Source organism: Salvelinus namaycush, chromosome 32, assembly GCF_016432855.1.
Source record: "Salvelinus namaycush isolate Seneca chromosome 32, SaNama_1.0, whole genome shotgun sequence".
NCBI classification, from domain to species: domain Eukaryota; kingdom Metazoa; phylum Chordata; class Actinopteri; order Salmoniformes; family Salmonidae; genus Salvelinus; species Salvelinus namaycush.
The window spans coordinates 15,320,394-15,343,380 of record NC_052338.1 but is presented as its reverse complement, the minus strand read 5'-3'; the positions used below and the strand labels follow the sequence as shown (position 1 = coordinate 15,343,380).

Here is a 22,987-nt window from a genome sequence, read left to right as displayed (position 1 = left end):
GTTGCGTGATGGTTTTGGGATGCTTTGCTGCCTGTGGGCCTGGACGACTTGCCATCACTGAAAGAACCATGAATTCTGCTCTGCATCAGAGAATGTCAGGCCATCCGTATGAGCTGAAGTGAAGACAATGATACAAAACACACAAATAAGTCTACATAAGAATGGCTGAAATGCAAACAAAAGTTTTGGAATGGCTTAGTCAAAATCCAGACCTGTTGCGGCAGGACCTGCAACGAGCATTTCATGCTCGAAAACCCACAAATGTCGCTGAGTTAAAGCAGTTCTGCATGGAAAGAGTGGGCCAAAATTCCTCCACAGCGATGTGAGAGACTGATCAACAACTACAGGGAGCGTTTGGTTGGAGTCATTGACAACTAAAGGTGTTCCAACTAGTTATTGGGTGTAAGGGGGCAATTACTTTTCACACTGGGGCATTGGGTGGTGGTGCACAACGTTGTTTATTAAATAAATAAAATAAGGATCAACATTGTGTTATTTGTTCACAAATGTTCCCTTCATCTAATATTAGGTTTTGGTTGAAGATCTGATAACACGGTGTAATAAAAACATGATTATAAGAAGAGTGCGGTATGTGGAATAACAGTATGTTGAACATAGAGCGAGAGTGAGAGAGTGAGTGAGTGAGTGAGAGAGTGAGTGTTTGCAGTTCCGTTAGCAACCTGGCTGAAAACAAACGAGGAACCAGCTCAACTCGTCCATCTGGTTTCAACCTCGCTGCCTGGCTGTTTTTCTATTTTCTCATGCTGGTTGTTGTTGTGCTACCAGGGCTTGACTACCGTCTGTCAGTTAGTCTTGTGAATTCCCACAGGAATATGCAGCAGACAGAAACACTGGTTGTCAGCACCTGGATCAAACAGACCAGTCTGCATGTACAACGGCTGAGGAGGTGTGGCCTTGCTAAATTTAAATAAATTCACCAGAAATGTTATGGTGAAACCAAATGGAAATTTCCACATTGTGTGAACAATTAAGTTTTTCAAACGTTTCATTTTAAAAAGGACCTAAACTATCCTAAAGCTACCTACCTGACATTGCATAATTATAAACCACCAATGTGCTCTGTTCTGGTTGGGCTATCATTTGGCATTGGCTAAGGCAACACTGGCTTTATGATATGGCTGAGGCGATCAGTGTTTTATCTCCACTGTTCTGGCTGAGGTGTTAGCCAGCCAGCCGTGTGTGTGTGTGTGCGTGTGTGTGTGGCTGGCTGAAAGGCAGCATGGCTAAAGTTGGCGGGACTAATCTGCACACTCTGTCATGTGCACTCCACGGGGAAGGTAGGGGGAGGAGGGGGCGGCAGGCAATGTGGAATCTGCTTGTCCAGACCTCTGCCAGATGAATGGCTCTCATAGCCAATCACACACAGCCGATGGGGGGAATCCCCAGGAAACACAACCTCCTTGGCCAAAGGCTGAGTCCCGAGATAAATAAATAGGATAAATAAGAGAGGGAAACACATCCTTAGCGCGTGTTGCTCAATCACTCCCCCTCCCTCCCTCCCTCCCTCCCTCCCTCACTTTCATTATATCTCATTAACAATCTCATTTTTCACTTTCTATCCCTGCCGCCTTGAATGAGGTCATATGTGTTCTCTGTCTCAACCTATAAACAACCACAGATACTGACTTCAACTGGAGTGTTATGCTCTTTCACACAGAGAGAGAAGTAGTGAAAGTTCAAAACCCTTTCCTTTCATAATCCGGTATCTTTGAATTAGCATTTGCTAATTAATTAGGGGTGAAATAAAAGGTCAATTTCAAAGTGAAAAATATCAAATATAAATCACCTTTTATTTACCTCATGAACATGTTTTCACCTGCTTCTCGAGACAGGTTAATTGTGCTTCAGTAAATGTGGCCTTTTACGCAACTCGACTCCTCTGTTCGTCCCACAGCTCCACCAACCTGCCCTTTCTCCTTACCTCTCCTCTCAGAAACCTGATTCACCGCTACTCCCTGCAGTGTGAAGGGAACGCTCACGTCAGAATAACTGTCAACCCAGGAGAGAGGCTATAAAGACCGTGACGTGTGTGTGTTTGTGTTCCAGCTTATTACCATGTGAACAGTCAAGGTCAACTCAGCCAGCAGCCAGTCCAAAAGAGGGGGCTGGCCCGGAGGAGGTAGATATGCTAAAATAAGGTGCCGGGAAAGAGGTCTGCTGAGTTGACAGTCAGGGAGGTAGTGTTTGTTGTAGTGGTAGAATGATAGAATGTGTGTATGTACGTGTGTGTTGAGTGACAGACTGTTAATGTGTTGGGAGGACTCACCGGTAAGCTAGAAGGCCGTCCCTGCATGCTGTCCTCTGCTCCACTCTTTGTGGAAGTCATGGGCTGGTTGGAGGGGGGAGCACTGGACTGGGAGCTGAACGAGTCCTGGGAGAGCTCCTGAAGAGAGAGGGAGGAAAAAGGGTGAGGAAAAACAGATGACTGTCTGTAGACTGAGGAACCTACACTTCCTTTTTCCATATCAAAAGACATCGTCCTGCCGACTTACGTTAGCTCCCCAAGCTAATGCCTAGGTCTTAGTTTAACGGGTGGGTGGAGTTTTACCTGCGGCGGAGGTGGAAACCGCTGGAAGGGCGACTGCTGCAGGGGTGGGGTCTGGGAGTAGGGTGAGGGCTGGCCCTGCTGAGACTGACCCTGCTGCTGGGGGGGTCCACCGTGACCTGGAGAAGGGTGGTGGCCCTGGGGGCCTGGGGAGGGCTGATGGCCTGTGGGTGGCTGCTGCCCACCATGGCTAGGGGGTGGCTGGTGGCCTGGAGAGGGTTGGTGGCCTGGGGGTTGTTGATGGCCCGGGGGTGGCTGGGTCTGTGGAGGGGCCACCCTTTCTTGCTGCTGGGGGGGTCCTTGCTGCTGCGAGGGGAGCTGCTGCTGTGGAGGCTGCTGCCCTTGCCCTTGGGGTCCTTGCTGCTGAGGGTAGCTGGGCTGGGGGCCCTGACCCTGAGGCACGGCCTGGCCCTGCTGGGGACCCGGCTGCTGCGGTCCCTGGTTGTAGGGCGGCTGGATCTGAGGTGGACCCACCTGCGGAGGCCCTTGGCCCTGGGGATAGGGGCCGGGGGCCCCAGGCTGGCTGTGTTGGGCTGAGGGCTGACCCTGTGAGGGGTGGACCTGCTGGGGGTAGGGGGACTGCTGCTGACCAGCGTGTGGTGGGGGGCCATGCTGGCCGTAGTAGCCCTGGCTCTGCTGACCGTAGCCCCCTGGACCCTGCTGCCCATAGCCGGCCATCTAGAGAGGACAAACAGCAATGTAATCACACTGTGATTTAGAGTCTTTACAATCTATATCAGGGGTCTCAAACTCATGGTCCACGGACCCATTTAATGCAGCCCACTGCAAAAAATGTGTCCAAAAAAAGGTGGGGGGGGGGGGGTTGAGTCCCCTGGGCTACATAAAGACGCGGTTATTTTAGTCCTATTGAGACCAAGATATCTTTTACAAGGAAGCCCTGTATACACATACAGTTGAAGTAGGAAGTTTACATACACCAAATACATTTAAACTCAGTTTTTCACAATTCCTGACATTAAATCCTAGTAAAAAAGTCCCTGTCTTAGGTCAGTTAGGATCAACACTTTATTTTAAGAATGTGAAATGTCAGAATAATAGTAGAGAGAATTATTTATTTCAGCTTTTATTTCTTTCATCACATTCCCAGTGGGTCAGAAGTTTACATACACTCAATTAGTATTTGGTAGCATTGCCTTTAAATTGTTTAACTTAGGTCAAACGTTTCAGGTAGCCTTCCACAAGCTTCCCACAATAAGTTGGGTGAATTTTGGCCCATTCCTCCTGACAGAGCTGGTGTAACTGAGTCAGGTTTGTAGGCCTCCTTGCTCGCACACGCTTTTTCAGTTCTACCCACACATTTTCTATAGGATTGAGGTCAGGGCTTTGTGAAGTATGCTTGGGGTCATTGTCCATTTTGGAAGGCCCATTTGCGACCAAGCTTTAACTTCCTGACTGATGTCTTGAGATGTTGCTTCAATATATCCACACAATTTTCCTCCCTCATGATGCCATCTATTTTGTGAGTGCACCAGTCCCTCCTGCAGCAAAGCACCCTCACAACATGATGCTGCCACCCCTGTGCCTCACGGTTGGGATGGTGTTCTTCGGCTTGCAAGCCTCCCCCTTTTTCCTCCAAACATAATTGTCATTATGGCCAAACTGGTCTGATGAAACAAAAATAGAACTGAGGACTTTTCTTCAAAAAGTACAATCTTTATCCCCATGTGCAGTTGCAAACCGTAGTCTGGCTTTTTTTAAATGGCGGTTTTGGAGCAGTGGCTTCTTCCTTGCTGTCGATATAGGACTCGTTTTACTGTGGATATAGATACTTTTGTACCGGTTTCCTCCAGCATCTTCACAAGGTCCTTTGCTGTTGTTCTGGGATTGATTTGCACTTTTCGCACCAAAGTACGTTCATCTCTAGGAGACAGAACGCGTCTCCTTCCTGAGCGGTATGATGGCTGCGTGGTCCCATGATGTTTATACTTGCGTACTATTGTTTGTACAGATGAACGTGGTACCTTCAGGCGTTTGGAAATTGCTCCTAAGGATGAACCAGACTTGTGGAGGTCTACAATGTTTTTCTGAGGTCTTCGCTGATTTCTTTTCATTTTCCCATGATGTCAAGTAAAGACGCACAGAGTTTGAAGGTAGGCCTTGAAATACATCCACAGGTACACCTCCAATTGACTCAAATGATGTCAACTAGCCTATCAGAAGCTTCTAAAGCCATGACATCACTTTCTGGAATTTTCCGAGCTGTTTAAAAGGCACAGTCAACATAGTGGAATTTTGATACAGTGAATTAAGTGAAATAATCTGTCTGTAAACAATTGTTGGAAAAATTAATTGTGTCATGCACAAAGTAGATGTCCTAACCGACTTGCCAAAACTATAGTTTGTTAACAAGAAATGTGTGGAGTGGTTGAAAACCGAGTTTTAATGACTCCAACCTAAGTGTATGTAAACTTCCGACTTCAACTGTAATTAACAAAATACAATAAATTGATTTAAGAAAAACAATCAAATTCGGCGGTTAACATAAAACATGTATTTCTATACATTAGGCTTTATTAAATAAGATTAAATAAAAACTCTTTAATAGCTGCCCTTTAAAATGGCACTTGGTGGTCTTGCGAGGCTTTCCTGTACGTAAAAACACTTACAACACAGCACATTGGTGTTGTATTGTTCTCTGGTAACTCGAAAGAGCAGCTGACCTTGCCCAGCAAGTACAATGAGGGGAAAAATGAAAACAAAAGCCTTGTGGTGTCTAGCAGGGCACTTACCCTCTCAATGATTCAAAGAAAACATGAGGAGTTGCAGAAAAGACCTGCATTCAAACCCACCAGAAGTGGCGGTTGTGTGAGAGGTAACAATGAGACAGGACTTGTCTTCTCTACAGGGTGCTTAGAACACCCAACAGGCCTGCGTGTGACTGTCTATCAAACTAACAGACCCATTTAAGCAGTGACTGCATGGAAGTGTGATGACAGAGGGTATGATGATCGAGAAAGAGAGCGAGCGAAAGAGAACAGGATCAACAGAAAAACGTTACCAACCTGCTGTCCGTATTGCATGCCACCCATGCCGCCGGGGGTGCGTCCCTGCATGCCCATTGGGTATCTCTGAGCCCCTGGGGGTCCGTAGCCCTGGCCTGGGTAGGAGGCACCCTGTTGAGCCCCTGGAGGAGGAGGGCCCTGCCCCTGGCCTTGCTGCTGAGAGTAGGGGTTGACTCCACCGTATCCCTGGCCTCGCATCTTCCCTGCCTGGTCCATAGGGCTGGGAGGCTGGAGAGAGAGAGAGAGAGGGAGAGGGCTAGTAAAAAAACAAACTTAAGACATTCATACGTTTATATCCCTCTTTAACAAACATTACAATAACTGTACTCCTGAATAAAATCATTTGAACCAACTGAACTCATTAAAATGTGACATTGTGATAAATTGTAGACAAGCTAAGTACATTTTTTTTTTATTAAATAAAAAACAAACTGCATGAGATCTCACTCCAGATTCCCATAACTAAGCCATGCCACCGGTGGGAAAAGTGAAACCTATGAGGGTATAGCTAAAGAATGCTAACAAAACAGGATTAGTTTCCCACAACAAAAAAAACTTGGCCATGAATGAATGAGCCCAGTCTATCCTCCCTCCATCCCTCCGCCAGGAGCATTTGACTGCCCAGGAGATCAGAATGCCAGCGGGAGGATAAAGTTACGTTCTGACGTTGGGGAGTGTTAAAGTTCCTAGGAAAATAATCTGGAGGAAATGGAAGTGTCCGTCTGTTTGTGGTGGCTGGAGGCCTGCCCACCTCTCAGCTGGAGGACTGGAGGGGAGAGAGACATCATGGGAGAGGAGCCTGACCTTGGCTGTACCTGGGGTGGAGTGGCGGGGGGAGCCACATGGCTGGGGCAGCGTCTCACACACACACATAAACACACAAAGTCGCCTCAGTAATGCGTTGAACACACCGACAGCGTCATAGTGCAAAATAGTATGCAGCATCATCTGGATATGTGTGCAACGAAAGTTCAACATTCACCTTCTGCTACTATTTCTGTCAAGCCGTCTACGCATACAGTTTGACGCCTACCTTCTATAAATCCAACGAATGCACCACACCACGAACGTACTGCAACTGCCTCTGCAACGCAATACTGCCTCTGCAACGCAATGCTGCAAGGCAAACGCAGTGATTCATTGGAAATGAATGTAATTCTGGTGTACCAAAATGCAACGGCGCTGTCGGTGTGTTCCAAGTGTCAGTTTGACTGGACTGGTGGAATACCACCAGCAGTGTTTCCCCTACTACTGAGAGCTGAGGGTGGCTAGTTGGTATTGCTCCACTCTTATCTGCATTGTTGGAAAAGGAAAGGACCCATATGAAAGCATTGCACTCTTAGTCTACACCTGTTGTCTACGAAGCTTGTGACAAATAACACTTGACTTGACTTCAATACCTGTTGTTTTCTTATACATCTGAGCCAGTCTGTCTCTTTTCATGTAAATGCCACTGATGGTGACCGCCAGCATACAATCAGAGAGAGGATACTAGTACAGAGAGAGGATGCTTTGAAGTACCAGGCAGCAGCACCTTGAGCCTCTTGGACCCCAAGACAGGTGGGCAACACAGACACAAGGCCTTCTCACTGCTTCCCACGGTTATTCATCCATCATGTTTTCCCCTGCCAAACCAAACCTCAGTCCCTGGTTATAGGAAGACAACTATAATGTATTTATAGCCCAGACCAGAGAGGAGGGAGAGGGCAGTGTGCCTGAAACGTAACAGGTCCCAGCTGTATGACGTTTGAACCTGGGCCAGAGACTGGCTCCTCTCCTCTCTTCTTGTCCTGCTTTAATAATGCCGTTTTGGCACCGTATGAATGACACTGGCGGTATGTGGGAGAGGCTAGGGAACTGGTCCCATGGGGGGTTGGGTCAGCATAAGGAGATAACACATTCATCCACTCCACATTTTACCTCCAGCCAGCCCAGCCACCCACAGGGCAGGCCTCTCTCTCCAGGGCTACCCCAGGTTCACAGACAGAGAGTATGTGTGTTACTATACTCCCTAGGGTCATTACAGGACCCCACCACAGGGAGCGATTCTCCTGTGACTGCACTTTTAACCCAGTCTTTCTCGGAGTCTGACTGGATGTGCAGAGGCAGCCATCCACACGACCCTCTAGCTGTCCTCTGGCTAGAAAAGGTAAATACTGTCTGCAACCACTTTCAAGTTTGACGTATTAAAATGGTTTCATTCATTCAAATGAGGTAAAAACTAAATCACAGTCATTAGTTAACCATCCTCTCAGGAGTGTCATCCAACCCCAGTCAGGTGACTGACCATCTATACCATTCTTTCATTGATCGGTTTACTTGCAAGCATTTCCTTATATTGTTGAAGTTGTTCAAATGTCTGACACACACACACACACTGCCCAGTCTCTGAGTCCGAGGCCCTCGGGGATCCCCTTGAGGCGTGTGAGTGAGAGAGATACTTGTCTTTTCATTCTCCTGGATGGATGTCAAGGATTGTTATGGCATTCTGCTCCTTAACTCACCTATGGAGTACTGTACACCTGAGCAACAGTCTAGTGACTGAATGAAACGCGTTGCTTTGAATAGAATTAGACACACGAAGGTTGGTATTTTAACGCGTCATAAATCAATTGATGTCCTCTACCTATTTCGTCATGATTCATTTTACAATAGCCGTTAATAAATCCTACAATTTTCATATTTGTCTCAAACTATTAATTTGCACACAAAAAAAATGAATGGTGCTACTGTAGGTAGGCCTAGCATTAGCTAGCGCTAGTTGGCGCTACCTGCACCAAAACAGTGTTATTTTTCATCCTATAGCTTGTTCTTCATCTTTTTTATAAATAGTGAGCCAACATGTTTTCAGCATACCCTGACTGATCAAACCTTGTTTAATCATGCTCCCTTATCTCTCTACAGCAGACATATGGTGAGCAATATGTTTGGAACATCAAATCGCAATACATGTTGTCGGCACCTAAGTATCGTGATATGGTATTGTGAGGTCAGATGAGTTTGCAGAGGCATGTTTGTTGCTGTTGTGTAGCCTTCATTCTGAGTTCATGTGCAAGTGTGTTCACTTCTAAACTGACTGGTGAGAACGACAGTAAAAAGATAGCGGCTGGAGACGTTCAAAGGTTTATGACAGTCAGAGACTCTCTCCCTCCCTCTCTCTACCCCAAAAGGTCCTCTCTCCCTCCCTCTCTCTACCCCAAAAGGTCCTCTCTCCCTCCCTCTCTCTACCCCAAAAGGTCCTCTCTCCTCTCTCTCTCTCTCTCCTCTCTCTCTCTCTCTCCTCCCCTCCCCCCCCCCCCCCCACACGGTCCCTCTGAATTTCAATTTCAATTCAAGGCCTTTATTGGCATGGGAAACATATGTTAATATTGCCAAAGCAAGAAGTAGACAAAAATGAACAGTAAACATTACACTCACAGAAGTTCCAAAAGAATAAAGACATTTCAAATTTCATATGGCTATATACAGTGTTGTAACGATGTGTAAATGGTTAAAATACAAATGGGAAAATAAATAAAAACATAAATATGGGTTGTATTTACAAAGATGTTTGTTCTTCACTGGTTGCTCTTTTCTTGTGGCAACAGGACACAAAAATTGCTGCTGTGATGGCACACTGTGGTATTTCCCCCAGTAGATAGAGTTTTATCAAAATTGGGTTTGTTTTCAAATTCTTTGTGCGTCTGTGTTATCTGAGTGAAATATGTGTCTCTTATATGGTCATACATTTGGCAGGAGGTTAGGAAGTGCAGCTCAGTTTCCACCTCATTTTGTGGGCAGTGTGAACATAGCCTGTCTTCTCTTGAGAGCCAGGTCTGCCTACAGCTGCCTTTCTCAATAGCAAGGCTATGCTCACTGAATCTGTACATAGTAGAGAGCTTTCCTTAAGTTTGGGTCAGTCACAGTGATCAGGTATTCTCTGTTTAGGGCCAGATAGCATTCGAGTTTGCTCAGTTTTTCTGTTAATTACTTTACACATTGGAAATAATTACCTTTTTGTTTTCTTATGATTTGGTTGGGCCCCCCCCCCCACACTCAGTCCCTCCCTCCCGTTACCCCCACATGGTCCCTCCCGCTACCCACACTCTTCCCCACCCCCCCCACACGGTCCGTCTCGCTACCCACACGGTCCCTCCCGCTACCCACACTCTCCCCCCCCCCGCTACTCACACTCTCCCTGATGCTCCTCACACGGTCCCCCGGCGCTCCCCACCACACTGTCCCCCTCTCCACCACACTGTCCCCCTCTCCACCACACTGTCCCCCTCTCCACCACACTGTCCCCCTCTGTCCCTCCCTCGCTACTCCACACTCTCCCTCCCTTGCTCTCTGCCCAGTCATCTAATCAATTGCTTTAAGGAAACTCCTCCCTCCTTCATCCTTTCTTTCCCCTTTCCACCTAAAAATAAATAAATGCAATTAGCACATGGCTAATCTGCATAGAGGAAAGCCAGAACACTCTTGGCCTTTGAGGTGCTGTCTGTCTGTGTCTGTGTGTGTGTGTGTGTGTGTGTGTGTGTGTGTGTGTGTGTGTGTGTGTGTGTGTGTGTGTGTGTGTGTGTGTGTGTGTGTCTCTCGGTGGACTCAAACAGATGGGCTAGGGGCAGACGATAAACAAGTCCTGCTAATTTAATCCGCCACATGGCCTAGGATCTACACAGACTTTTGTTCTGTTGTAAAGCCCTGCACAGACTGACACACTCACTCAGGGGCCCCCCGCACTCAGGGGCCCCCTTAGACGGCCGTCACTGTCACTTACACCCCATGACTTCATGGTTGGCTTTGAGTATATCAAACATGGACGTTAGGGTACTTAGAACGGCTACTTCGAGCCTAAGAAATAACTTGCAAACCTACTGAATAGGCCTAATCCAATGAGTGTGCACACGTGCTAAGGAAAAAGAATACTCTTTGCTTTCACAAAAGTGTATGAAGAGAGGAGCAAGAACAACATTAAGACCACTTTTTATACCAGTATGTCCCTGTTCCCCTGACTATCACAGGCCTAAAGCAAGAGTTGGTGAAACACTTTACAAACTAACGCAACCGCTAAGAAAAACAATGTCTATTAACAGTCGATTACCCGTTGATTTTTAAAAGAAAATATTATGTCTGGTGGGCCAAATAGTAATTTGTCTGAGCGTGTCTGCAACCATCCATATCAGTTAAAGAGCTAAATGTAAACAAAAGAAAAGTTAAACCCATGCCATGTTCTCAATTAGCCTCTTTCCTTCCCACCATATTGGCTGGTCTGCCACACTGACAACAGCAGTGGTTAGAACTCCAAGCTGACCGCTACATGACTCTGGAATAAAACAAGAAACACCTCTCCTGTTTACTCTCCTACGGTCTGAGCACACACAGACAGAGAGTCTGAGGCACCACACTACTAATACAGCAGTACACACACACAGATATTCCTCCAGCTGTTCGCAAGAACTCTAAAGATATACAGAACAAAACTACAAGTGGTCACACACCCCACAGATTAAAAACGCTTCATTTCAACCCTGTTGGAAGCTAACGGGATGAAACAAGGTTACCAGGCCTTAACTTCTCTAGGGTAGGGGGCACCATTCGGAATTTTGGATGAAAAGCATGCCCAAATTAAACTGCCAGCTACTCATCCCCAGAAGATAAGATATGCATATTATTAGTAGATTTGGATAGAAAACACTTTGACGTTTCTAAAACTGTTTGAATCATGTCTGTGAGTATAACAGAACTTATTTAGCAGGCGAAACCCCGAGGACAAACCATTCAGATTTTTTTTTTTTGAGGTCACTCATTTCAATGGATTTTCATTGGGAATCCAGATTTCTAAGGGACCTTCTTGCAGTTCCTACCGCTTCCACTGGATGTCAACAGTCTTTAGAAATTGGTTGAGGTTATTCCTTTGTGTAATGAAGAAGTACGGCCATCTTGAACGAGAGTCACTTTAAGTGTCCTGTTTGTTAGAGGCGCGTGACCAGAAAGCTAGCTACAGTTTGTTTTAATCCTGTATTGAACACAGATCATCCCGTCTTCAATTTTATCGATTATTTCCATTAAAAAAATACCTAAAGTTGTATTACAAAAGTAGTTTGAAATGTTTTGGCAACGTTTACAGGTAACCTTTGAGATATTTTGTAGTTACGTTTCACAAGTTGGACATTTTGGATATATATCGACGAAGGCATGAATTATATTTTTATTTCTGCGTTTTGTGTCGCGCCTGCAGGGTTGAAATATGCTTCTCTCTCTTTGTTTACTATGGTGTTATCCTCAGATAATAGCATCGTTTGCTTTCGCCGAAAAGCCTATTTGAATTCTGACATGTTGGCTATATTTTTGGATATAAATATGAACTTTACCGAACAAAACATACATGTATTGTGTAACATGAAGTCCTATGAGTGTCATCTGATGAAGATCATCAAAGGTTAGTGACACATTTTATCTCTATTTCTGCTTTTTGTTACTCCTCTCTTTGGCTGGAAAAATGGCTGTCTTTTTCTGTGACTTGGCTCTGACCTAACATAATCGTTTGGTGTGCTTTTGTCGTAAAAACCTTTTTGAAATCGAACACTTTGCTGGATTTACAACAAGTGTATCTTTAAAATTATGTAAAATACTTGTATGTTTGAGGAATGTAAATGATGGGATTTCTGTTGTTTTGAATTTGGCGCCCTGCAGTTTCACTGGCTGTTGACGAGGTGAGACGCAGCGTCCCACATACCCTAGAGAAGTTCAGTTCTGAGCCTAAAACCTACATAAAAGATGGGAGGCTCTTATGATCACCATTCTCTTCCCTGTGAGCTGATCTCGTCCAGAGGGGCCCAGTCATTTTCTTCATTCGGGCCGGTTGCTTTCACTTGGCACCGGCCCAGAGAACCACAGGACAAATCACCTGAATGTTGAACTCTGCTATTAGACTAGATAGGCTACCCTTCTTCAAATGTATTATTAACCAAATATTGCCTGCAAAGTACTGTCTGGCTTAGGTTGAGAGAAGAACAAAGCGGTCGCCTTCACACACTAAACACAATATTACAGATCAAATTGTCTGACTTTCTTCTATCTATTCAGCGACAACAAATCATCCTCCCATTTGACAGAGGAAATGGGGCGGCAGGTAGCCTAGTGGTTAGAGCGTTGGACTAGTAACCGAAAGGTTGCAAGATCGAATCCCCAAGCTGACTAGGTAAAAATCTGTCGTTCTGCCCCTGAACCGTCATTGAAAATAAGAATTTGTTCTCAACTGACTTGCCTAGTTAAATAAAAGGTTAAATAAATCTAATTAAAAAAACAAAAGTAAAGTATTTGTTCTGACTTTTTCCTTCTTCTATAGGCAGCATGGTATTAGGTCAATGATAGAAGATATTGAACAAGACCCTCCACTGAAGAACATTAACCTGTTACTGTCATACCCATCTTCTAGCCAGATCACCATTCCTGACCTGAAGAGAGGCTGGGGGTGCTGGTGGTTGGACTGAGGAAGAAATGAAACAGGCTCACGCCATAGAGTACAACCCAAGATTAGAATGATTCTGCTTTTTGATTGGCCTACCAACGTCCCACCTCTGCTCGAATTTCATTGGCCACGCCATTGTCACCAACCCAGAAGTGAAGACATATAAACAGCTAATAAGGAATTCTTTTAGCTTAGGTTTAGGGGTAATGTCATGGTTAGGGTTAGTGGTTAAAATCAATGTGGCACATTTGGCTAACCTTTATTTTAACCCGTAGAGTGTGCCTGTTTTATGCATCAGCCAAAGAGGTAAGACAATCCCATGACGTCCCAGCCATATGGCCACAGGTCAGATGACGTCCTCAGTGTTTATACCAGCCTGACTATCAGCCACGATGACCACAGTGGCCTGGCATGGATGACACCTTACGATAATAAGTGTGTCACTCAGTCACTATACGAACATTTACATGCCAGAAATAACCATCAGAACAAAGCCAGCGGGGCCAAGCCAGACAGGCAAAGAGGAACAGAAGGTGCTTAAGGAACTGACTGGGTCACAAGCCTAACCCACTAACACTCTTAGTCACACAACACCTGACTGACAGTGATGTCATTCCCCCTAGTCTCAACTGACTCATGTAGCGGTAGTTGGTCGCCGGTATAGGTAAGCACGCCTCAGAGGGGGAGTAGAACCGTTGGACTGGTGAATTTGCACATCCAGTACTTCAATGGAACGAAGCACCAACAGTTAGCGATACACACACTTCGCTAAGCCATAGTTAGGCTTGAGGCATGCAAATTCTGGGGTCGTGGAGAGGGTGATGCATGGCGGGAGATAAACGCTGCACACACAGCCTGCTGGACTACATGCTGGTGGAGGCTGAGACCCAAGGATAAACGGTACTAACAGGTTTCAGAAGAAGAAAAATGGTAGTTGCCTTGCCCTACCAGTAACTGTACCATTTAACTTTAACCTGGTCAATGATGTTATTCCCCAAGATGCATTGCAAGAAAACCCTCCAACGTCTGCTTTCCCACCCCTCATGAAGCCAATGGCATTTTAGCACAGAGAGCTAGCCTGAGTCCTGAGCAGAGCTGTGTATGAAAAGATGTGAGGTACAGTAACAATCTACCTACCCCCCCAGAATCAACAACTGAGACGCCATTCCCCCCTCAGTAGCCACACATTTAAAGGTTAACCTGTTTCTCCATAAAACACACAATACGTTATGCAAATAAAGTCTGCAGCGCTGCACTAGCTAGGAGAGAAGCATATTACTATTCTAATCTAGTGCATTTTAAATAAATAAACATTTTGGACAATTTGATGCTTTAATTAGCTGTACATTCCAACCTGGACCAGAGTAACAGCCCAAGTTTGACATTTTGTCCAAACATGGGGAGACAAGAGGAATTTGACTACATTTTCAATGGGTTTGCCCTTTTTTTTGTGTGTGTGTGTAGTCTTAAATAAATGCTCGCATTTATGTTTTAAGCTGCACACCTTGTATGCTTCGCCTAGTGGTAGACCACTAGCATAGTCCCAATCCCTTACCACTGCTCTAAGGGCAGTGGCTGGTACAAGTACAAGAAGGAGAGTGAATGATTTGAGGATGGGAAAAACAGGTAAAAAGTGAACTGATGAAGGCAGGAAACAACGGTGGACACAACGTGGGGAATGAGAGAATAATGTAGGGTCACAGTAAAAAAATGAAGACGAGAGACTATCCTTCGTTTGCGCCACCTCCTAGACTGTTGTTTCAGGGATGGAGAAAGACTTCAGTACTGTGTTACTGAAGAGAAGAGACGGATGGCTGGTGGCACGTGGAGCAGGTCACTGAGAGAGGATCCTCCTGAGGCTTCTGCCACACAGGAACACACAGACACACACTGCCAAGGACACACACACACACACAGCTGTCACAGGCAGCCAAAGATCATTCACAAAAACACCCTCCCCCCCAAGGGTATCACTGACACTCTTTCTCCCTCACACACACACACACACACACCAGCCCGTCACACAGGGCGTGCACACACAAACACAAACAGAGTGTTGTGAGGCAGCGTGCTGTCCTGACCGTGTGGCTAATCACTACTCAGCACTGCAGACAGAGAGGGAGAGAAATTAGCGGAGAGAATCTTTGAGTGCACAGCCAGAATACAGAAGAACACACCTCCTGTCCAGTCCACTGGCTACACAGCACACCACAGTCCCCACCACCTCACCGGCTACAGCAGTGTTTCTCAACTCTGGTCCTCTCCAGTACATCTTGGTTGCAGAGATTGACAACATTCACCTTCAAAATCAGTAATCATGCTCCTATCAATATTTACCTATAAGATTCCACAAACTGGAGAATTCATCACCCGTCTGTATGGGCAGGCAAGTTCATAGTGCAGGGAAACAGACCAAAGCCAGTCGAACGGAGACTTCACTTGGACTTTGGTCCACTATCACATCAAGGCACTCAGTCAAACTTCTATACCACACAGACACAACCTTTCTCTAGCTGAATGTGCTGTGTGGATCACTAGCATATGTCCACGTTGGTAGATACTATTATTTCAAGGTTTTTATTGTCACAAAGTAAATGGACTCTAACCAGATTTGATTTCAGCCTGACGAGCGGTTTTCTCCCAGAAAAGGACTGGGTCTGTTTGTCGGCAGACATCAGAGTCAACCGTTAGGCTAGGTTTTACAACCAAAAGGACCAATTAGCCCACTGATATTAGGTTAGACATCTCTCACAGCTTCATCTTTGCCTCAACCGATCTTAATCGCGCAATTGGTTTCTCCATCAATCAATAAATTCATTAATTTAAAGCAACATTTGTCACAAAGTGCTTTGCGGTAATTGGGACTAGACCCCAAAAGAGCGAGCACAGCGGAAAGGAAAAACTATTTTGCCATCTACTCCCAAGTCCCACAGTCTCAGCACAAACCCCTCTAACAACCTGGCCATAGAGCAGGGAAATACAGTGGTGAACTCTGTCCACAGATCTATAGAAATACATGAACTCCAAATACAGAAACAACTGAAAGGCATTAAAAGTCAGTATCATAGTGATATTGTAGCCTAGGCAGGCACAGCAAATGAATGAAAAGGCATCTAGGAAGCTGAGGAGAGGCAAAGGCATTTCTATTCTGGTGTAACAACCGTTGGAGCATGAGTTTATGTGAGCAGCACAATTCACGAATAACATCTGTCAATCACAGATCGGATTTTAACAACATAACTTGATTTAACACAAGTCTCTCAGAGGAGATTGCCACTTGAAACTGCATAATTCTAATTTCTTCGAATCTCCAGCATCTCCACATGCAGAACCGTGGCTGAATGAATCACAAATTGCAGTCCTGGGTATTAAATTGTCCTCTACACAGCCTGCATACAGGAGAATTAACAGGAGTCTGCAAACACCTGAGAGAAAGAACAAACTTTAATGAAGGCAAACTTAAATCCGTTTTACCTCATTTCTACCAGCATGTCAAGTGCAACCAGAGGAAAAAATAATAATAATAATAAATAAACTCTACACCACCTTTACTCCACACACACAGACGCGTACAAAGCTCTCCCTCGCCCTCCATTTGACAAATCTGACCATAATTATATCCCCCTAATTCCTGCTTACAAGCAAAAACTAAAGCGGGAAGTACCTGTGACTCGCTCAATACGGCAGTGGTCAGATGACGCGGATGCTAAGCTACAGGACTGTTTTGCCAGCACAGACTGGACTATGTTCAAGGATTCATGCAATGGCATTGAGTATACCACCGCAGTGACCGGCTTCATCAATAAGTGCATCGACAACGTCCTCCCCACAGTGCCCGTACGTACATTTCCCAACCAGAAGCCATGGATTACAGGCAACATAAGCACCGAGCTAAAGGCTAGAGCTGTCGCTTTCATGGAGCGGGACACTAATCTGGATGCTTATAAGAAATCCCGCTACGCCCTTAGACGAACCATCAAACAGGCAAAGCCTCAATACAGGACTAAGATTTAATCGTACTATACCGGGTCGGAGCTTGTCGGATGTGGAAGGCCTTGAAAAATATTACGGATTACAAAGGGAAACTCAGCAGCGATCTTCCCAGTGACGTGAACCTACCAGACGAGCTAAATGCCTTTTATGCTTGCTTCGAGGCAAGCAACACTGAAGCATGCATGAGAGCACCAGCTATCCCAGATGACTGTTTGATCACGCTCTCCATAGCCAATGTGATCAAGACCTTTAAACAGGTCAACATTCATAAAGCCACGGGGCCAGACGGATTCCCAGGGCGCGTACTCAAAGCATGTGCGGACCAACTGGCAGGTGTCTTCACTGACATTTTCAACCTCTACCTGACCTAGTCTGTAATACCTACATGTTTCAAGCAGACCAACCGTCCCTGTGCCCAAGAAAGCAATGGTAACCTGCCTAAATGATTACCGCCCGTAGCACTCACGTCAGTAGCCTGAAGTGCTTTGAAAGGCTGGTCATGGCTCACATCAACGCCATCATGCCGGAAACCCTAGACCCACTCCAATTCGCATACCGCCCCAACAGATCCAAAGATGACGCAATCTCAATCGCATTCCACACTACCCTTTCCCACCTGGACAAAAGGAACACCTATATGAGAATGCTGTTCATTGACTACAGCTCAGCATTCAACACCATAGTGCCCACAAAGCTCATCACTAAGCTAAGGGCCCTGGGACTAAACACCTCCCTCTGCAACTGGATCCTGGGCATCAGACGGGCCGCCCACCGGTGGTAAGGGTAAGCAAAAACATCTGCAGCGCTGATCCTCAACACTGGGGGCCCTCTGGGGTGCATGCTTAGTCCCCTCATGTACTCCCTGTTCACCCACGACTGTGTGGCCAAGCACAACTCCAACACCATCATTAGGTTTGCTGACGACACAACAGTGGTAGGCCTGATCACCAACAACGAGACAGCCTATAGGGAGGAGGTCAGAGACCTGGCAGTGTTGTGCCAGGACAACAACCACTTCCTCAATGTGAGCAAGACAAAAAAGGAGCTGATCGTTGACTATAGGAAAAGGAGGGCCGAACAGACCTCCATTAACATTGACGGGGCTGAAGTGGAGCAGGTCGAGAGTTAAGTTCCTTGGTGTCCACATCAATGAACTATCATGGTCCAAACACACCAAGACAGTTGTGAAGAGGGCACTACAACACCTTTTCCCCTCACGAGACTGAAAAGATTTGGCATGGGTCCCCAGATCCTCAAAATGTTCTACAGCTGCACCATGGAGAGCATCCTGACCGGTTGCATCACCGTCTGGTACGGCAACTGCTCGGGATCTGACCGTCTAGAGGATAAAATGCCATTTCATTATTGACTGAATTGACACTAGCTGATATGACATTGCCACAATGAGGAGCATTGAAGCTGTATTGTATTGACACTTATGCTACAATAAATGTTACACGCTTCATGATTGGAAGCTAGATGCATGATCTAGCTACCAAGTCTAGGACCAAAAGGCCCCTTAACAGCTTCTACCCCCAAGCCATAAGACTGCTGAACAATTAATCAAATGGCCACCCAGACTATTTACATTGACACCCCCCCCCCCCTCCGTTTTTAACACTGCTGCTACTCGCTGTTTATTATCTATGCATAATCACTTTACAAATTACCTCGACTAACCTATACCGACGCACATTGACTCGGTACCAGTACCCCCTGTATATATCCTCGTTATTGTTATGTAATGTTCTTGTGTTACGTGATTAGATTTTTTTTTTTTATGTTTCAGTTTATTTAGTAAATACTTTCTTAACTCTATTTCTTTAACTGCTTTGTTGGTTAATTAAATTTGCTTTGATAGTGTCTTTAAGACAGGTATTCCACGAGGCATCATGCGAGTCTCTGGGGGGGGAGAATAATAAAACTGAATAATTAAATTGGTGGTACAGTAATCGAAAAGGGTAATGAACCACCGAGCTAACCAATAACTTGTTTAAAATATTGATTTAATGTTTTGTAATGTTGAATATTATATGAAAATTTAGGGCTAACAACTGCAAATGACAATTGCCAAGAAACGAAAATCAACAAATTCCATCTAAACTTCAATGGATAGAAATTACAAATAGGCCTAGCTACTCAATATTCAGGAGGTCAACGCTATAGCTAGCCTACACGTGGTTGATGATATTCTAAAACCGGAATACACCATTTGTCTGTTGACATGGTTACACACTGTGCAGCATCACATGTGAAAGTAATCATAGCAACCCAGTGAACAGAGCAGTGACACTTGGCTGACACCTTGGCTGCTTGTAAACACTACAATTACTGCAGCCATCAGATTCTCCTCACAGAACACAAGTCAGATTCTGAAACCCACTGTAGAACCACAGAGCACCTGTCAGATTCTCTCAAAGAATACAACACATTCTGAAACACACTGTAGAACCACAGAGCACCTGTCAGATTCTCTCAAAGAATACAACACATTCTGAAACACACTGTAGAACCACAGAGCACCAGTCAGATTCTCTCAAAGAATACAACACATTCTGAAACACACTGTAGAACCACAGAGCACCAGTCAGATTCTCTCAAAGAATACAACACATTCTGAAACACACTGTAGAACCACAGAACACCAGTCAGATTCTCAAACAGAACCACATAACTCCTGTCTCTCCTCTACAAGATGATCCTAGATCAGCTAGGAACACTATTCTAGCATGGGGGAAACAGCCACACCTACTCCCTCTGCTGTTCCAGAGTCAGCACTAGAGTTCTGCCACATCTCCAATCTGCCTGTGGAGCTGTACATGCATGTATAAGTATGAACACAGTATTTTTGCATGAAGGCTACGGCTGAGATTTTACCTAAATGTCCACTAAACAAATTTAGCTGTACTGTATTATTTGAGTGGCAGGCAATAGTCATCATGCAAATTACTGCAGAGGAACTTACACAACATAATGTGTTCAATGAAACCATCCATAAAGTATATTTTGCACATTGTTATTTTATTTAGCATGCTTGGACACACGCATTACAGCTGAAATGTAGGCCGCTGCATGCTGACCACAATACAAATACATATTTTGCTTGCATATCAAGTAGGCTAAATGTCATGCACAGACGGTTAAACAGGCTAAAGCGCGTGAATAATATGCGTAATGTCATCTTGACACTGCCAGAGTATATGAGCTGATGTGGGTGATTTCTACAGCGTTACATTGGACGCAATTACAAATGGCCAGGAGCAGGAGATGGGGAGCCAATCAGATCTCAGCTAGCATGTCAACCTAAGACCAACTGTCTCCTGGCTTTGACAGAAGGATTTTACCTCCATAATTCAAATCCCAAAGCAAAGCAATCTGTTCGTTCTCAAATCACTGGCCGTGTTTACTACCGGTACAGAGACAACTCCGGAATACAGGGGCAAAATATAACGTCTCTCTATCGTTAACTACAATGTAACAATCGGAACAATCATCAGAAGATACAATATAACAACCTGGCGGGGAAAATGTTGCAACTGAAGGATAGTTATTTGCTACATTTACAAACGTCGACCACAGTCAGGTGTACTTTTAGATATACAATCCGTTCTGCTTGCTTCTAACAAACTATTCCAATATAATCTTACGTCATGTGTCATTTACATCTCGCCGTTTAAAATTGGTGTGAAAGCTTGCAACAAACTTCAGGGCTACATGGAGTGGATATAGCATACAAATACATTTTGCAGTGATTCGTTAGCGACATAGCTAACGTTAGCTGGATAAATAACTGTCATTGGGCTTTATACAGTACACGCTTTGCTAAGAAAGAAAAATACACATTTAGCCTTCCAATTTCTCCTCTCAAACTTGTCCACTTTGCCCCTGACCAGGCAAAAGCTTCACATCTTTACCAGCTCAGTGAGTTTGGTATTTTAGCACAGACATGGCTTGTTTCTGTTTAAATACTCTTATAGGAGGTGGTGTAAGGAGAAAACAGAGGCAGCCATTTTAGAGAGCTACCTAGCTAAGCTACATAGGCAATGGCTGTTCCATTGCAACCCTTCACTACTACACAGAGCTGTCTGCAACTTGCTCAAAGTGCACCAGTACTGAGAGAAAAGTTTACCTGGTTTCTGTTCAGAGGTCCCGTGTTCCCAGGTCCCGTGTTCCCTGGGCTCATTGGAGGCGGATGGTGGGTCCTTTGTTGCCAACCCGGATGGCCCCCACCATACTGACTGCTGGCCATATCTGCTGCTCCCTTGCTAGCCCCTTCCTGGTTACTATAGTCTCCTTGTGGGTAATTCTGGTAGGTCCTCGTTGAGCTGGGAGACGTTAGGAGCTGATTTAAAGTCGGGGTAGACGTGGGTTGTAGGTTTCCTATGTTATACCTCTGATTATTGTACGAGGCAGCCATAGCTGTAGTTCCGCCTGCTGGCTGTTGCTTGCCTGGCTGCCCCCCAGCCGCCGGGGGCTGGTTATTACGCGGGGAATTCATGGCGTATCCTTGGCCCTGATAAGAAGTCCGGTTCGGGAAGGGGCTGTAGTTGTTAAAATGGTTGGGGAAGCCGTGCTCGTGTGAGTTGGGCGGGTATGGGTCCATCATGTTACCTGGCTGCACTGCCGGCCCCGCTGCAGCTGCCATGCCAGGGCTTTGTTGTCCGCCATGTTGATGAAAAGGGCCCCGGCTGTAGTGCTGGTTGTAACCGTAAGGAGGTGGAGGGAATGAGCCCTGGTGGTGATGGCCCATCCCGGGGTGGTTATTCCCCTCCGGTCCCCCAGTATCATTCTGGTTGTTATTATTATTCACCCTGGACGAGTTCCCGTTCTTCATGTCAGGCTCCCCTCCTCCCCCTACATTTCCAGCATCGGCCCCGTCCTGCAGATCCTTCTGTCCCGGAGATCCGTTGTCAGATCCCGGTTCTTTATTTACATGTTGTTTCTCTCCCGGTACCGACTCCTCCAGTGGGTCCCGATCCGGCTTTTTAAGTTCGGATGGCGGGCTAGTGTTGAGAGTGGCGACGCTAGCGACCTGCGCGGCCATGATATCCCTCTCTGCCTCTCACAGCGAGTCACTCACAATCGAGCTCTCTGAATAGCATTAAACATAAATACAATTGTTTATAACAATGTACCCGTGTCCCGGATCATTCCCCCTACCTCCGGACCGAATCCGGCATCCACTCCCGTCTCCGATTCGACTGGAAAGTTACTGGAAGAATAGATCCAGGGAATTAAATTAACCAACAGAGAATGTGGGAAGGCTTCTCTTACAGAACGAGAGTGTGAGCAAGAAACCGACCAAACCAGCACGAGGCTCGGCGAGACACAGCCATTTTACTGAAGCGTTCAGATGAACGCAAAACACGGAGCGGATTCAACCAGTAGGTAGGAGGTGACTAGGCTACAACAAGCAGGGATAAAGGATGTATTTTGTTTATTTTGAAGGGGTTATAGAGCTAGTCCTAGAGAGACTATAGTAGAACATGATAAATAATGTGACTTATAAATGGAACATAATTCATAACATTCAGCATTTCGGCTATTTTGTGGACAACCACATAATCTGTAAATCATAAATTATTTCCATTACAGGCTATATAGATTTGTCTTAAAGCTTCAATCTGCATAGTTATAATGCATTTAGTTTTAATTTTATACAGAGTAGACACATATGAATATGTTACTGGGAGACTATATAATTCTACACACAATATAAGTCTATGTTTATAATTGCATCGTATCAACAATATATTCACACAGTTACAGAGTATTAAGATTGGGATAGACTCCTGCCATGTGCTGAGAGAGAACGACAGAACTAGCATAAGCAGAGGGCTTGATATGTGGAGAGGAAAGCAATAAATTACAGTGTGTGTGTGTGAGAGAGCGAGAGAGAGAGTGTGTAATGTTTACTGTACATTTTTTATTGTTTATTTCACTTTTGTTTAT

The 22,987-nt window shown here is 45.3% G+C and overlaps 1 protein-coding gene across 1 annotated transcript in view; it reads right to left on the bottom strand.

Annotated features, from left to right (window-relative positions):
• The window catches only part of LOC120026901 (AT-rich interactive domain-containing protein 1A-like), a 52,032-nt gene extending 29,657 nt beyond the window's left edge, over nt 1-22,375 (bottom strand). Inside the window, exons 1-4 of the mRNA XM_038971635.1 lie at nt 21,165-22,375; nt 5,590-5,817; nt 2,570-3,244; nt 2,288-2,404 (exon numbers count right to left, since the gene is read on the bottom strand). Of these exons, the coding sequence (XP_038827563.1) occupies nt 2,288-2,404; nt 2,570-3,244; nt 5,590-5,817; nt 21,165-22,079 (1,935 nt within the window). The 5' untranslated portion in view covers nt 22,080-22,375. The remainder of the gene's footprint in view (nt 1-2,287; nt 2,405-2,569; nt 3,245-5,589; nt 5,818-21,164) is intronic.
• Nucleotides 22,376-22,987: the final 612 nt, after the last annotated feature.